Genomic DNA, 17,408 nt, shown 5'->3' on the forward strand with positions numbered 1-17,408 from the left:
TTTAAACCAAGCAATTTCTGAAAGTGCCTTGTCAAACAAAGTATGGACTGCAGTGGCTTTTGTCATGATTGAATTGGATCGCCTTCCTCTCTTTATACTTCTTCAAAATAGCCCGTCAATGTCTTTCTTTTACACATTATGCCCAAGCGCTCCATGCACAAGACAACTTGTGTGCTTTGTTCTATTGCCCCTGTGAGGAGAGCCTGTCACCAGTGACTGAATGTATTATTTCTTCAATTTCTATAGTGCTGATCTGCCCTTTTCCCCATAGTTCCTTGAAGGCAAAGTTTAGCTGTATGGCCGGTTTGATCCAGAAACTTGTAAAGTATTTTTCATTATCGACTTTTTACAACCTTCATTTTGTACAGTACGAGTATTTAAAAGGAACCTGATCAGCATGTTTGAAGTCACCCAAGAAATTCCCACTCGGAGAAAACAATTTTAGAGTTGCTATAAACGCCTCAGACATGGTGAGGTCAGATTTATTGCTGCTTTTAAATGATGGCTAATTCAGTGCTGCACATTCACTTTTGTTGTTGTTGTTGTTGTTGACATTGACTTAAGTGGACATGCACTGTAGTGAATATTTTGAAATTCAAGGGTCTGGCTATTGTCACGCAAACGTTACTTTATATCAGAATCTGTTTGGTGTCTTTAGTGTTTGTCTAGAAATATGTATTGATGATGACACTAAATGGGAAACTTTAATATCGTATGGTTCGTATCACAATCCATCCAGTAGCAATTCTACTGTCCAGTAGTCTACTGTCATTATCTCGTGAAGTAGTTTGTCTTACCCTTTTGATGCATTTATGTCAATTCGCAAAATATTTCAAGAAAATAGCTTTGAACAAATATTTTTTTGTGTATATAACACGTATGATACACTAGTATCACCTGTCCTTGAATTTTGGTACAGATTATGTAAGACCTCTGGACCTCTGCGGTGAGCCTGGAATGCAAAGATCGTATGTCTATAGCAGTAAAACATATGGTAGTGTCGTTATTATAAAAAGTAGTACAGTCCTCTTTTAGTTCTGTTTCCTTTAAGTCCATGGTTTGTATCCTTATTTCTTGAGCGTTATCATCCAATTGCTGCAAAGATTTTTTCAAGGAACACTTCAGAACAAAATGCAGTCTTTGTTGAGTCGGTGTCCCGACGTCCTCTCTACCAAGGAATAAACAGTGTCCTATTTATAGATCAGAAGGGAGGAGGAGATTGGGGGCTGCAGAATGGCATTCATCCACCACTATCTATCCTGCAGCAACAGATACCCACAAATCCTGAGCGCATACCCTATGATCGCTTAAACTTAACCTCCAGATAGTTACGAACATTTGGGACCCATTGCACCAAATACAATCTGTCATCATTGTTTGTCAAAACACGGTCCTATAATTCCTCCCACTAGGCCAATTACAACCTGCGGGGACGTAACGGGTCCTTGATTTCTTTTACGCAGCTGGTCTTTGAACTAGAGGAAGGGTGTCAGACTCGGGTTGGTTCGCGGGCCGCGTTAACTTCAACTTGATTTCACGTGGGCCGGACCATTTTAGATATAACCTTAAGATTTTTTTTAATAAATGGATTAAAAGAACTGGATTAAAAGCCCTGAATATTCAGTTTTTTATAGATCTCAAACAATGTTTATTTTAGCTTTTTTTTTATATTTTTAGATTTTACAAAATTATTTTTGAACTAAAAACACAGAAAAAATGGATTAAAAAATTACAATTATTGATTTAAAAGGGGGAAAAATCAGGAAATTTAATATACATCTATACTCTACTACTATATAATTTGATCCTTAAACAGAAAGTCGGCACTCATGATTTACTTTCCCGGGCCACACAAAATGATGCGGCAGGCCAGATTTGGCCCCCGAGCCGCCACTTTGACACATGTGAACTAGAGCTAGCCATTGTAACCATTTTTTTTAAATCTCTGTTTTTGTCAATCTAAATCAGTAGTCTCCAAGCTCAATGGCTGCCGTGGGTCCTGTTTTTTTGTTCCAACTGATCCAGGACAAACAGTTTAACCAACAAGCTTTCTGCAAAAACAAGTAGCACCTGACTACCAGCCTTGTGAAACACCAAATTGGTGAATGTTAAAAGGGATCGTCTTGTTTGGTTGCTTGTTATGAAATCTTGCATCCGCTGCGTCTCTTTGTGGAATCGCTTGGAGACCACTGATTTAGGGACTACATTTGTGTGCCATATTTTCTAAGTGGTCAGCTGATTCATCCGCGTTTCCTCTTTGCCCTCCTCTTTCAACTTCCCCTCCAGTCTAATTCACCATGACAACCGAATCAGGCTCAGACTCTGAGGCCAAGCAACAGCAGCAGCAAGAGGAGGCCACAGAGACACCCAAGGAGACCCAGAAAGCTGCTGAACCCGCCTCCTCGTTTCACGAGCAGCTCGAGCAGCTACCCACCGCCGTGGGACACAGCACGCCGGCCAGGAAAGAACAGGTCAGAGCACCCACTCGTGTCATATCGGGTTGAGGAAACGCATCACAGGCTCGGTCAATTGTTCCTTTGTGTCCATGGTTGGTCATTATGAGCCTGTGGCAGATGCAGAGAAACACATGACAGTGTTCACTTTCTCCACTGGTTAATGGTATCTTCAAAGTGTTTAGGATTAATGTTCTTGGTGAAGATTTTGCTTCTCTTGGAAGAAAATCACCTTGATGCATTCCATGGTTGTCGAGATTCCCAACAACTCTCCCTTCCATATGTTCATGTTGCCTAACAACACTGGAGGAGTGCAGAAGAGATCACGAGAATTTTCGAATTTAATTTAATGCCAATTTAAGTATACTTTTTATTTGGAAAGGAGTAGATAATGGTCAATTGCAAGAATTAAAAACAATTTAATGTACTATAATTTCACAAAGGCAATTAGATTGGTGGGCACATTTAGACAAACAACCATTCCTATTAAATTTTAATGCAAATGGGAACGTTTCTACAAATGGGTGAATATTATGTACATTTATCATTTTTATTTGCATGTGAAGCTTTTAGTTTCTCATCTGTCCCAAACCACTTCTGCCAAAATGAAATGCAAACTCCTGGTAACAGAGTTTGGAATGAGGATGTGGATAATCTTCCAGCTGTTCTTCTTTGTGTCATCGTTTTTCTGTGAATTGAGAAGTTCATGCAAATTTACGGTTGTGCTGCTTATGGTCAGCTTGCCAATTTCAAGGGCAGGATGCTGACAAGTTACAGCCACTGCGCACAAATGCACTCAAACCCAATGACTGTGGCTTTTTGTCTGGAGGAAATTACTGAAGAGTTGTTTTTCTGCCCTAGAGAAATAGAATATGTATCATCCCTGTTGCAGACTGTTTTTTTCAGGCATGGATTGTAGTCTTCCATAACACATTCAGACATTTCGACCGGAACAATTACCGTATTTTCTTGCATATACGCCGTACTTGTCGCTTTAAAAAATGACTGAATCAGGGATATGGCTTATCTCATCTCATTTTCTGAACCACCATTCAAAATAGAGAAAAGATAAACGGATAAAACATTAAACAAAATTTATTTTGACGTCTATGAAGGAAATTTGAGGAAAAAAAAAAAACGTATCTTGCATAAAATCTGGAAAAACTCACTCACTTGTGCCTGCCATTGCTCGCTCAGGGCGCCACCATCTTACCTAGGGATGACAAACTAGACTGCTACGGGCACACTTCCTGGTTGTACTGCCCACGTGGCAACTCATTTGGAGAAGCAGGTCCTAATTTTATCCTGCAGACGTGACAGAACTGGTGTTTTTTTTAAAAGACGTATACCGTGCATGAGGGAAGTGGAAGCTGGGCAAGAAGTTTGGCCTTTTACAGTCTCCAAATATGATGGAGTGTGTAGAATCGTTCATGCAATGAAATAAATGTTTATGATCTTTCCGTGTCAGGAAACACAAGAAGATCAAGAGTCCCAGCAGTCATCTTCCAGTCGTCTATCCAGGTCTCCTTTAAAAGGAGTGAAGAAGGTCAAGATCATGCAGTGTAAGGTGACGCTACCAGATGGCTCTGACTATACAGTCAATGTGGAGGTGAGTTCCTGGGCACTGATTCATTTTTATGGTCTTTGTTTGTGTCCTATTCAAAGGGATTTGGGGAGGTCTAATATAGTAATTTGAGTCCATTTTAAAGTAACAATACAGGATTGGAAAAACCCAACACATGCTGTGAACTATACTTAAATACTGATATAAGTTTTAGCATGCTAATTTCTATCATTTCACAACTGATCTGTGAGGGGCAGAAAAGTCCAAATTGAAATAGCAGGGAAATGCAAAGAAAGACCAGAAGCATTAAGAGACACGAATATAGTGCTAGCTTTTAAGAGTTCATTTTGTTTCTTTACAGAAACGGGTTAAGGGCCAGGTTCTCCTTGATAAAGTGTGTGATCACCTCAACCTGTTGGAAAAGGACTACTTTGGCATTACATACAGAGATGTGGAAAAACAGAAGGTAACGCAACTAAGAATCGCCGTTAACATTGAAGGATATGCAGGATAAAAAAAAATGTTTCTCTTTGGCAGAATTGGCTGGATCCTACCAAGGACCTTAAAAAGCAGATCAGAAGTAAGTGTCTTTACTGTATTATAAATGATCGAGTGTACTTGTCATCATTATTGTTTACTCTCTAAACGACTAAATGCTGCTTGATTGATTTAGGTTTTATTCCCTCAGGTGGCCCCTGGAACTTTGCATTTAATGTCAAGTTTTACCCTCCAGATCCCGCCCAACTAACGGAAGATATCACAAGGTGAGTTGGCTTTTTAGGGCAGTTTTTAATTGTTTTTTTATCATTACTTGACTAACATGAGACACCCTCATTAAGTGACAACACAAGCTATCCCAACCCCTTCTCCCCCATCCTTGTAGGTATTACCTGTGCCTGCAGCTTCGAGATGATGTGGTTTCGGGACGCCTCCCCTGTTCTTTTGCTACCCACACCGTTCTGGGCTCATACACTGTGCAGTCAGAGTTGGGCGACTACGACCCAGATGAGCTGGGCAGCGACTACATCAGCGAGCTGCGCTTCGCACCAAACCAGACCAAAGAACTGGAGGAGAAGGTCATGGAGCTCCACAAGACCTACAAGTAAGTGGTGTGACCTTTGTCATTTTGTCATAAGGGTGCCTACATAACTGAATAGCTGACCTTTTTTTAACCAATTGATTAGCACACTTTCACATTGGTAAAGTTGAGGTTTAAAATAGAGTTAAATAGAGACATTAACTGTAAGTTTAACCTAAACAATCTGAGGTCTGCTAAAAAAAGAATTGGAGTTGGTCGGAAAGCTTTTCATGACATCCTACTTGAATTGAAACTGCTTATTTTCTCCTACTAGTAAATTACTCTTATAATATTAGCAACATTATTCTGTATGAGGACCTGCAGAATATGTGCCATATTTCCTCCTCAAATACTAGTGGCTCACTTGAAGAAATGCACACCTCAAATAGAAATCTGTGTTTGCTATTTTATTTGATAATGCACTTTTATGAAAAAAGGTCTCCCCTCCAGACTACTCACCCAAGGCATTTCTTTTAAAAAAGCCCTCTACTCAAACCAATTGCCACTAATACTGTCAATGGCTGGCAGTCAGTTGACTAAATAAATGGTCCCTGCCACTGGATGATGAAATGCAGTAATAGGTTATGGCTATGGAATGTAATAGCTACTGGAACATTTTAAGGCAATGAATTTTTTTTTTGCGTTTTCTGTGTCACTGCTGAAAGGCAACACGTCTTCTTGAAAATTTGATTTATTTTGGTCCCCTTCTCCATTTGCTGTGCGTATTAAGAGTCATATTCTCTCTGCATTGCAACAATTTGTGAGTAATTTGATGCAGTTGAGCTGCAGCAACAGTCAGTGTTATGCTGCCGTTGTTAAAATGGATGCACTCGCAGCTACGTGGTGGGGATTCAGCTGTAGACAGCCATGAACACAACAAAACAAAATGAATTCATTTTGCATTTTTTACTCTTAGCTAAATTGTGTGTTGTCACCCAATCAGGGGGATGACGCCGGGCGAAGCTGAAATCCATTTCTTGGAAAATGCAAAGAAGCTGTCCATGTACGGTGTGGATTTGCACCACGCCAAGGTAATCAAACGATTCTGTTTAGAGTTTCATGCTCTTGCTTTCTGACTAATTTGAAGGTCAATGTCTGTCCTAAACGGATTTCTATAATTTAAAGCAACTTGACGTGAATCCATTCCACAGTCACGGTTGTCACTGCCATGCCTCCATTTCATCATCACCGATGCCAAACATGCAAACTCATTTCATCACTTTCTATCTTGCCAAAGACACCAGTTGACATCTTTGAATCACCTCCATTAGTCACGCATGCTCAATTTTACACAAACATGCCTATGTTATCAACAGTCCAAAGTCCAACCCAGCCACAGATTGCATTTGTGAATTTGTATCTGATATGGTTGCCTTGACAAGGCCCATTGAACATCCCTGCTCGCTGCCCAGTACAGTATTATCCTGTTGATATATGATAAGAAGTCATTCATCGTATCAGACCAGCCTCCCTCTTTTGTCTTCTCTTTCACCGAATGCAAAGTTGGTAGGGCGTCTCTATCAAGGCTTGCCTGGCACTGAGGGGGAGGTAAGCGGCTGCTTATTGTGTATACTGTACGGGTGTACAGTTTACACGCGTGCATGTGGTTGAACCCACTTTTTGAAGACACCCTGCTTCGATTGGCTCTCGACTGGCAAATTGCTTCCATCGGAGAGCGTTATGTCATCCGCCATTCTCGCTAAGGCGCCCCTCCATTCCTATACGCATTAAGGTGGCAGAACATTTTGCTTGATTCCACTCGCCACCTGCCTGCTTCACCCCGATAAGAGTCGGTGCTTTCCCGCACCATGTGGCGCTGGGTGCAGTTTTATCATCCCTCGGCTTGTTTGTTCTCAGGACTCGGAGGGCGTGGAAATCATGTTGGGAGTGTGCGCCAGTGGTCTCCTCATCTACAGGGACAGGTTGCGCATCAACCGCTTTGCCTGGCCCAAAATCCTCAAGATCTCCTATAAGAGAAACAATTTCTACATTAAAATCCGCCCCGGCGAGGTAAATGACTTCTAAATACAGTGGTACCTCTACATACGAGCTTAAACCCCCTAACCCTTCCACGAAAACGCACTCGTAACCGAACAAACTAATTTAAATTAACTTGGATTCATATATACAGACACACTCAAACATATGTTTAATGTAACTTTACCCAAAACTGAATTCTAATTGTTTTACATTTTTATACCTTCTCCTGGCCGGGTTAGCTGTTTGCCACGCCTCCACCCTCGTGTTCGCTATCGATGGGCTGTTTGCTGTTGTATTCCCTTCTAAATATGCCAAAAATGATGCATACAAATGTCCTCACAATAGGATAACGCACGACCACTTGCGAACAAGAAGTAGTCTTGAATGAGCGATCGCGGGAGCTAACAGGCTAAGGAAGGAAAAACAGAACTGAAAAAATGCAACAGCTCAGCCTACCCACGTATTGATTGTGGGTAATGAAGTTTTATTCTGAGAAAGGGTGCCATTGGCTATCGGTGTTGTGTGCACGAGTATACTTCATTACCCAGAAAGCCCTCTTTTTGCCCGCGCATGCGCAGTGTGCGTTTTCTGGTCCATGTGTAGGAAAACTCGTGTGAAGAAACCGTTCAGTGCTCGTAGATATCTGTTATACACGAAAGAGATGCGGCAAAAAAGACAGTGCGCTACAATGATAAACAGCCTCATGTCATGGCCACCTGGCTTTCTCGCATCTCAAAATGTTTCTCGTATCTAGAGCGAATTATTTGCTCGAAATTTTCCTCGTATCTCGAGCATCTCGTAGGTAGAGCTGCTCGTATGTAGAGGTACCACTGTACTAAAATAATAGATTCAGTGCTGTTTTGTTGTTGTTACCAAACTGATTAATTATTTTCCTCAAGTTTGAACAGTTTGAAAGCACCATCGGCTTCAAGCTTCCAAACCACCGTGCTGCCAAACGACTGTGGAAGGTCTGCGTGGAACACCATACTTTCTTCAGGTTAGCCTTAAACGGTTAAAAGTCAACTGCGAATTAAGCCAAATTACCCCAATGTATGGCACCGTTTTAATGATATCCAAATCAGTGTTTTTTTTTGTTCTCAAACGGTCTGTTGTTTTAAAGTACTTGGTCACTACCATAATTTTTAACTTTGTGTAACCTTTGACAGGCTGGTGTCCCCCGAGGCACCCCCAAAGAAGTTCCTCACCCTCGGCTCCAAGTTCCGTTACAGCGGCAGGACGCAGGCTCAAACTCGCAGAGCCAGCTCGCAGATCATTCGACCTGCGCCCTTTTTTGAGCGCTCTACCAGCAAACGTTACAACATGTCACGCAGCTTGGATGGTGGTAAGGTCATTTATGGAGAATCATATTTGTCGCAAACATTGGTCTCCACCCAGTTACAAAAAAAGGAAAAAAAACAATTGCATGTATCTAGTTCAAATTTGGTTGCAATCGGACAATTTTTCTTGTGAAAGCTTTTTGAAAAATATCATAAATGACTCACATTTTAAACAGAATTTTATTTTTTTTTGCAAAAATCTCCACGTGAACCTTTGACAATTTTACCGCAGGACTGTCTTCATGTTAATATTGGCTGAAATGGAACCCTCCTCTTTTTAAGCTCATCCATTTTTTTTTTACCTTCCGCGTTACAGCGCCAATCACGGAGAACCACGACACCCTGATGAAGGACAGCGATGGTGCCGCCAACTCCAGAGGCGGCATCATCACCACGGTGACCACCGAGAAAAAGGCTGAGGAAGAGAAGGCGGAGCAGGACGACGCCCGCGCGGAGACGACGGAAACCGTCGCCGTCACCTCGCCGACGCTCCGACAAGAAGCAAAGGTAACCTGGCTTAGTTTCCATTACATGGGAGTATTTCTAATGAACACAAAAGCAATCTCCTTTTAGTTCTGAAAACTTTCTTGTGGCTGATGAAAATTTCCCACTTGGCTTTTAGCTTTAGACCGTGCTTTCCATCTTCTGTGTGCTTTACTAATTTGCTCCCCCCCTTCTTCTTGTCCTTTCCTTTTAACCCTACACTTACTCATGTATGCTCATGCATTTTGGCCACCTTTTCCCATCACACTTGAACACAAATACACACGCACGCACCGTATTCCTCCATCAGCGCCCCCCGCGCGCGTTCACCACTAGCCCCCTCGGCTCCGAGCTGTCACTCCCCTCATCCCCCGTGTCATCGACAAAAATTCGGCGGCGCCGCAAGGAGGACGCCCGCAAACGAGCCTCTTCCGTGAGCCCGGTCAAGGACGGCGCCGGCCGCCTCCGCCAGCGGGCTCGCTCGGAGCGCCAGGCGGCCCTGCTGGCGGAGCGGGCGCTGTTGCTGTCGGCCCGCAAGCAGCGGCTGGAGCAGAGCGGCGTCCCCCGCGGCGGCACGCTCTTCTCTTTCTCCCTCCACCTGCCCGACCTGTCGGCCATCCTCGACGAGGACGGCTACCTCAGTTTCCCCGACCTGTCGGAGATGCGCTTCCTGCCGGAGTGCGCACAGAATTTCGTGCCCATCAAGTCGCCGTCGCTCATCCCCTGCTTCCTCTTCATCTTCTTCTTCCTGCTGTCTACCTCCTTCTCCGTGCCCTACGCCCTCACTCTCTCCTTCCCTCTGGCGCTGTGCCTCTGCTACCTGGAGCCCAAGGCGGCCTCGCTGACCACCTGCATAGCCCAGGGCTACCATGACCATGACAGTTCAGAGGAAGAGGTGTGTAAGCGTTGAAGCCATTTAACGCCCGTCCCGTACGGCGGTCCGCTGTCTCGCCAGTCCAGACCCGACCTGGAGACTTGTGTCGTCCCCAGTGTCTGTCCTAGTTTCAGATCCTCACACTCTTCATCTCTCATCCTCATGCAGAGAAGTCACCATTTTATGTTTGAGTGGCAAAGTAAACCACAGGGTTAGACCCCCCCCCCCCATTTCCATCTGTTTTCAGTTTAAAGGAGACATATTATACATTTCTTTCCAATTAGGAACAATTTCACGATTTCTATGGCGTTGTTTTCGTCAAAATACCTCAAGGATAAAGCGTAGTGATTTTAGCTTACTTAAATGTTCATGGTTTTAAGGCCAGATGCGTCTGTCAATACTATCACGATCAGAAAAAGGCCTCTTAAATGTTGAAGTATGACAATTCAGATTTTACAGATGACCCCCAAACCCAGATTTTTTTTAAAGGGCAGGGTTTCCTCAGTTTACAATGGAGTTTTATCATGCGCCAATTTATCAGGCACTCATAAAATTTCGATTCTACTCTCAATTTGGATTTTTGCAAGGCCTTTCAGCCATTTTAGAGGCTTAAAAACAGATTTTTTTCTCAAAAGGCGGGGTTTCCTCCTTTTACAATGGAGTTTTATCATACGCCAATTTGTCAGGTGCTCATAAAATTTCAATTCTACTTTCAATTCGACTTTTTGCAAGGCCTTTCTGCCATTTTAGAGGCTTAAAAAGTAACTGATGCCCCCCACATGGCAGTGTTGTTTAAATTAAAAACCAAAATCTATTGGTCTTGCCTTAAGACACTCCGATTGCTTGGTAATTTCATACATGATGGGCAGACTCTTTCTTTACAAGCAATTGAAAGTCACTTTTCCATAATATGTCCCCTTTAAGTGTCCTGTATTTAGTTTGTAATCCCCAACTAAATCCCATCTAAACACTCAGCTTTTTTTCGCCTAACTTGTCTTTTTGTCATTGTTCTTTGAGTCGAGACTGCATGAAAACACTTTCATTAAGCTTGACTCTCTGCATTGCTCCGCATTAGAATGCTAATCCCTTCAGCCAAAGGCAGTGCCAGAATATGAGCAAGCCTTTGGCTTTTACATGAGCCCTGTGATGTAATGCAGGGAAGTATCAAATATGCATGAAAGTCAAGTTAAAAATTCAGCCTCGGAAAAATGACTGACTTAAGATTTGAACTTCTTTGTCTGTTATGCTTGCTACTTTATCCCCTTTATTTGCCTGCTACTATTTTGCTTTTAATTGCCCGTCCTTTCAATTTCCTTTCTCTGTTGTTTTGCCAATTGTCTCTCAAGCGCTTGTCCGACTCGGAAAAACAACCTGTGCATTTCCATTTTTTTGTCCATCTGTCGTTGGAAGTGATGTGTACGGTTGACGAGCTTTTTTTACAAAGTCGGGATATTGTTTTTGTTTGTATTTCTTCTTCTTGCCCTTGGGAATGCTTTCCGCGCCTTTGGCAAAGCAGACCGACAGCGAACATACTGATTTTGCCTTTGATGGAGATATGACAGCGACCGAGGTTTGTATGTGTGGGGAGTTTCTAGTAGTGTCGCACCGATACCAGATACCAGAATCGGAAGGGGCTCGGATACGTCGATAAAATGCTATTGTTATCGACTAGTAAAAAAAAATAATGTGTCGATGCTCCACTAGTTTTTATTCTGGTCTTTTTTTTCCATGGGCTCATTTATAGCAGTCATATTTTCAAAGCATGGGCCAATATTTTAAATGATGAACATATGTACACAGACGTGTAGCAGATTGATATTCTGAAAAAAATGGTATCGATGTGACACTAGTTGCATTATTATATTTGCCTGTGTTAAGAAGGCTTGATTACTTAAACTCGTTAGTAGGACGACTTAGTGTACGGCTATGTTATCATTAAAAATGCAGCTTAACTCATTGGCTGGCATTAGATAACCAACCCAGTGCATCTGGGAATTTGGTAATCGGACGTTTGGTCGACCGGACGTTTGGTCCACCGGACGTTTGGTCGCCGGGTTCTTACTGTTGAAACCAGCTCTCAAAATTATAATCATGAGAGAGAGAGAGAGAGTTTAATATCAAAATATCAACAGTAAACTCTGTCATAATTTGACAGCGAGCGAACCCGGCGACCAAACGTCCGTTCTACCAAACGTCCGTTCTACCAAACGTCCCTTCTACCCAACGTCCCTTCTACCCAACGTCCCTTCTACCCAACGTCCGGTCGACCAAACATCCTTCGACAAAACGTCCAGTCACGGGGAATTTTGGAGGGAGGGCTTGTCAAGTATTTGACTTTTTATGACACTACACAAGGCCTCTTACAGTTTTTTTCTACCGTCACTCTTTTTATGACACTACACAAGGCCTCTTACAGTTTTTTTCTACCGTCACTGACAGATTTTTTTTTTTTCCCCCGTCCTGTCACATTTCCACATCCCACATTTCTCAATTGGCCCTCATTATCCACTCCTTGTCCCCCGCATTTACCACTCCAACTCTCTCTGCTTGTGTCACAATTTCTTACCTCAGTCTGACATGGACGAAGACTCGGAATTGCGCACTCAGGTACCCTACGTCGTGTCGAGCATTTGCACACTTCGCTGCTTGCTGCCACCACGTCCCATACTTCACTCCCCGATTTCACATTTTTCCTTTTATTTCTGTGATCCAGGTGATTTGTTTTGTTTGGTAAATGAGAGATGGAGTTGTTCTTTATAGGATTTTTTTTCCCCATGTTTAGTTTGCGGACGTTCACAAGCTTTGAAATTTCTCTTGTTTGTTTCTCCACTGCAGTGTAGTGTCATTAGACGGGTAAAGGGCGAAAACTTTTTTGTCAAGCACAGTAATCTGATGCTGGAGGTTGGTAAGAAAATGGAGCTAATCCTAACAGTACTGATTTAGTGGTGTTGTGTGTGTGTGTGTGTTGCCTTGGGTTTCATTTCTGCATTGAAGCATCTCAAGTTACGAGTTGCTAGTGTGATGAATGAAATGGAAAAAAAATGCTATTTCTTAATCTCCTTATAACGGCTACAGGATTTGGGAGGCTTGTGCTTGTTTTATCTGACTAACTGCACGTATTATATTTTTAGAGGTAATCCTGATTTAAATAAGTTCGACACTTGTATGGTTTTTGTTTATTAGAGTGAGACGAGTTGGAAGTGATAGGTTTCGTAAGGAAGTCCGTTTCTCTAATGTGGTTCTAAATATGCACAAAAGAGACTGAAAGATGGAAATTAGGTTCTGATGCAAACCAAATAAAATTTGATTTGAGGTCTTGTTACCATTAACATATTGTCAGACACGATTTTGATATTTTTGTGAAGAAACACAAAATTCCTAAATAACATCGTTCATAGAATTCTAACTTTATGTTGGTAATGTTTAACTTTAAAAAAATATACTTTATTCCAAAGTCACATCAAGAGTTTTTTAAAATCATTTTTAATGGTTAAAAAAGTCTTTAAAAAACATTTTTTTTACATTTATTAAATCATTCTCATAGTTAAAATACTATTCTTGAAATATAAGCTTATTTTTGTACCATTACAACTTTATTAATTTGTTTCTATTTTGACTCCTTTTTTTGCTTTTTTCTTTTTGCATTATTCCATTCCTGCATTTGCCTAATTTTAAGTTTTTAAGATAGTATTGCATCTGTGAAGCATGGCAGCACTTCTCATCCCTCTTCTACGGTGTATATATATTTCTTGACGTGGCCTACATTGTAGGACACCGAGCCCCCCACTGAGATGGTTAAGCACCAAACCAACATCAGTGAGTTGAAGCGCTCCTTCCTGGAGTCAGACGCCATCGTCCCAGGCCTCACCGAATGGGACCAGAGACTCTCCTCGTCCCCGGCGCGTTCGCCCCGGTGGGACGAGCCCCCCATGATAGAACCCCTGGACCTGCAGGATGTAAGCACTGGTTCAGTATTTCACTGCGGATTTCCTTTTAAAGCGAAAAGTGTGTTTCAATGAGTACAAAAATGTTATGTGCGCATATTTGTTTTATGACATTGGTTTTCTATTCTTGTCAAATGTTTCATTCATTTCTTCTGATGGTCAATAGGGACTTATTTCCTGACTTTGTCCTGACCTTTGACACGTGGCTTGATGGACCACTTTCCTAGATTTGTGTCTCATAATCAACTTTTCTGAATCTTGTTTTTATTTCTCTGCAGGAAGAAGTTGAAAACTCCACCAGAGGTGAAGCAAAAGTGGAGCCAATAGTAAACGAGGTGAGATTTTTCCACTTATTTCCTGGGATTTATTTGCGTGCATGTGACTTTTTGCATTGTGTTTCTGGAAAGCTGGCACTATCCTCTCACTTGCTATGAATGTGACTTTCATTCTCTTCTTTGTGGAAATCTAAAAGTTAATTATCCCCTCTATGGTTTTCAAGGTAATGGCAAAGTTTTGTCAATCTTGAAAGTTTTATTTACATTCTCAAGTGGAAGGCTTTAATTGTTCATAGAAATTTAGCTTAGCTTAGTTTAGCTGTTGCAAGGTTTTAAAATCTAGGCAGGCCCAAAATGATGCGCTTAATTTGTCAAAATTCAAGTACTTAATATGTAACTTAACTATGAATAGTGTAAATCAATACATTTAATATTGTAGTGCTTTTGGATATGTAGTTTAATCCATTTTTCATTTTTTCAAAATTCAAGCACTTAATATGTAACTTGACTATGAATAGTGTAAATCAATACATTTAATATTGTAGTACTTTTGGATATGTAGTTTAATCCATTTTTCATTTTTTCAAAATTCAAACACTTAATATGTAACTTGACTATGAATAGTGTAAATCAATACATTTAATATTGTAGTACTTTTGGATATGTAGTTTAATCCATTTTTTCAAGATTCAAGCACTTAATATGTAACTTAACTATGAATAGTGTAAATCAATACATTTAATATTGTAGTGCTTTTGGATATGTAGCTTAATCCATTTTTTATATTGGCAATGTGTGCTTTGGTTGTTTTAATGGACACTCGGTAATTTTCAAACTCTGGCCGAATAACGGTAGAAAATGTCCCAGTCCCAAAAGTCGTTACTGGGTTCAGTGAGCCTCAGAAAAGTGGGCGACAAGTGGATCGTTATTCTCGATTCTTGTTGGAATAATGTGAAAAATATGTCTTCATTAAATTTAAGACCACTGGGTCAAATTGGAAAATCATCGATTTTTGGCCTCGTAAAGCTACGGTGGTAAAACTATCATCGATAAGAATACAATTTGCAATAAGCAGAGTGTCTTCCCAGGCGGCGGGATATCTGCTGAATTGCGCCGCAGATATTACCCTCGCCGACGTGGCGCTGGCCTCGGGGCCACAGGGGATTAGCCCGTCGCCCGCTACAGACGACGACGTTTTCACGGCGGAAGAGAAAAGTCCCGACTCCCAGTACGAGTTGTCTAAGAAGTCCCCGGCTCAACTGAGCCCGGGCTCCGTCAGGGAGGAAGTTTCCCAAGCCATCACTGACAAGAGAGGCATGCTCATCATCTTGAAGGAGGCCGAGGCTCAGGGCAGAGAAGAATTGGGACACCTCCTCATGACCAAGATGGAGGCGCTGCTGGAAGACGCGTCCCAGATCAGAAGCCCCTCACCCAAGAAGGCAATGGCCTCGTGGGTGTCGGAGGTGGCCAGGGCGGAAGAGTCCGAGGTCTTGGGCGCGCTGACGGAGGAGATGACTAAGACCTTTGAGCAGTCAAAGCCCGACGTGGCTCCCATTATACTCCCGGAGACCGCCGAGACTTTAGCAGTGGTAACTGTATGAAAAGCATCCCCTCATTACTTTCCCTTCGCCAGCGCCCAATAACAATCAATAATAAGAGTTTAGCAGCACTGTGCATGGCTAACTCGCTATCATGTCCCTTAACAGACACTGTTTACACACACACGCCGCCGCATTCTGCTTGTTTTTGGACAGCGCCGGGTTTGTTTTGGGTTTGCGGCTTTAACCGCTTTGACTTGCGTTACTTGGCAGCTGCTTCCACAGCTGATAAGGAAAGCACTTTCATTGAGTTTTGCCATTTTTACAACTCCATTCCCTTAAGAAGGCTATTTTTAGTAAGTAAATGATCCTTTTCTTAAATAGGAATTATCACACAATAATGACCTCATTCTAAAACAAAAAAAGGTTTACTTTTCTCGCTGTAAAGCAAGGGCGCCAGACTCTGGTTAGTTTGCGGGCCGCATTAACGTCAACTTGATTTCATGTGGGCCGGAACATTTTAGATATAATATTTTGATTGTTTTTTTTTATAAATGGATTAAAAGCCCTTAATATTCAGTTTTTTTATAGCTCTAAAACAATGTTTATTTTAGCATTTTTTTATATATTTTTAGATTTTACAAAATGATTTTTGAACTAAAAACACAGAAAAAATGATTAAAAAATTAAAATTATTGATTAAAAGAGGGGAAAATCAGGAAATTTAATATACATCTATACTCCATTTTAATTTGATCCTAAAACAGAAAGTCGGCACTCATGATTTACTTTCCCGGGCCACACAAAATGATGCGTTGGACCCCGATTTGGCCCCCGGGCCCCACTTTGACACATGTGCTGTAAAGGATTTGATTTTTTTTCCCTTCAAAATTTGGTTACTATGTAGTCTTGATTTTTTTTCCCAGACTGTTCAGTAATGTATCCTCTACCGATTTAGTTTGATTGCTAAAAACCCCTGAACTTGCCTTACTCGCCTATGGCAGGCGTGTGCGACATGCCCCGCCCCCTTTATGCAGATCGCTAGATGGTGCCACCTGGCTCGATGCCATCGCTGCAGCTTTTCTCCCACCTCATCCCACTCCTCTCCCTGAGAACATTGTATGGCTCTACCTACAAAAAAACAAAGCAATGCCAATTTGACTGCGGTATTCCATACAATATGGCCACGTCCCCAACAAAAATTCCCCATCTTTTTTTCCTATTTCTGTCATGTCCCATCTCACTGTCCTGTCCTGTCTGTCTGTTTCTTGCTTCTTTCCTCGTTGTTTCCTACGTCTCGTCCTCCCTCTCCAGTCAACTTTCGGATGGGTTTCTTCTTCGGTGACTTCCGAAAAGGTGACCACACTTTGATGGTTGGTCGCAAGCTGACTTTACTGCATGTTACTTTTACCCAAAATGTTGGCATCAAAATGCATCTCATCTCCATCGCAGATGAAATAGGGAGGGGAATGGGCAATTATTATTTTTAAATGTAATTACAGCACTAAAGAATAATGGAATCAAATTGAGCAAAAAAAAGCAAATTTTGTAAACACCGGAAAACATTTAACTTTTAGGCTGTCATTGATGGAGTGCATAACTCGCCACAATTAATCGAATAAATGACAACTAATATGTTGTCAAATGAATTACCAACATGATACAGAAATGTTTTAACTGCATTGTAAATGTTAACTTTTTGATCCAATTTCTATTTGAAAACTTTATTTGAAATTGTATGTATAAAAATAGTTTTGGTTCATATAATGACTTAAAACTCATTAAGTAAACTATTTTTATAAAATGTAAGTTTTGCAGATAAAGCAATAAAAACTAGCTACCATGGTCACTAAAATGATTATGGGCAAATCAAAGATGATTT

At 41.5% G+C, this 17,408-nt stretch overlaps 1 protein-coding gene across 15 annotated transcripts in view; it reads left to right on the forward strand.

Moving 5' to 3' along the window:
- epb41l3b (erythrocyte membrane protein band 4.1-like 3b) overlaps positions 1-17,408 on the forward strand; it is a 32,674-nt gene that overhangs the window by 9,611 nt on the left and 5,655 nt on the right. For 3 of the 15 annotated variants that reach the window (XM_077614976.1, XM_077614975.1, XM_077614980.1), the window contains exons 2-19: positions 2,287-2,471; positions 3,922-4,062; positions 4,379-4,483; positions 4,555-4,597; positions 4,691-4,781; positions 4,901-5,119; positions 6,039-6,126; positions 6,953-7,105; positions 7,975-8,072; positions 8,242-8,417; positions 8,729-8,919; positions 9,206-9,790; positions 11,286-11,339; positions 12,341-12,376; positions 13,540-13,725; positions 13,992-14,048; positions 15,077-15,577; positions 16,841-16,882. In XM_077614976.1, the coding sequence (XP_077471102.1) occupies positions 2,298-2,471; positions 3,922-4,062; positions 4,379-4,483; positions 4,555-4,597; positions 4,691-4,781; positions 4,901-5,119; positions 6,039-6,126; positions 6,953-7,105; positions 7,975-8,072; positions 8,242-8,417; positions 8,729-8,919; positions 9,206-9,790; positions 11,286-11,339; positions 12,341-12,376; positions 13,540-13,725; positions 13,992-14,048; positions 15,077-15,577; positions 16,841-16,882 (2,940 nt within the window). In that variant the 5' untranslated portion in view covers positions 2,287-2,297. The remainder of the gene's footprint in view (positions 1-2,286; positions 2,472-3,921; positions 4,063-4,378; positions 4,484-4,554; positions 4,598-4,690; positions 4,782-4,900; positions 5,120-6,038; positions 6,127-6,952; positions 7,106-7,974; positions 8,073-8,241; positions 8,418-8,728; positions 8,920-9,205; positions 9,791-11,285; positions 11,340-12,340; positions 12,377-13,539; positions 13,726-13,991; positions 14,049-15,076; positions 15,578-16,840; positions 16,883-17,408) is intronic. The other 12 variants (XM_077614982.1, XM_077614978.1, XM_077614979.1 and 9 more) reach the window with 12 other exon arrangements.

The sequence above is a fragment of the Stigmatopora argus genome, chromosome 12 (genome assembly GCF_051989625.1).
Source record: "Stigmatopora argus isolate UIUO_Sarg chromosome 12, RoL_Sarg_1.0, whole genome shotgun sequence".
Classification (NCBI taxonomy): Eukaryota; Metazoa; Chordata; class Actinopteri; order Syngnathiformes; family Syngnathidae; genus Stigmatopora; species Stigmatopora argus.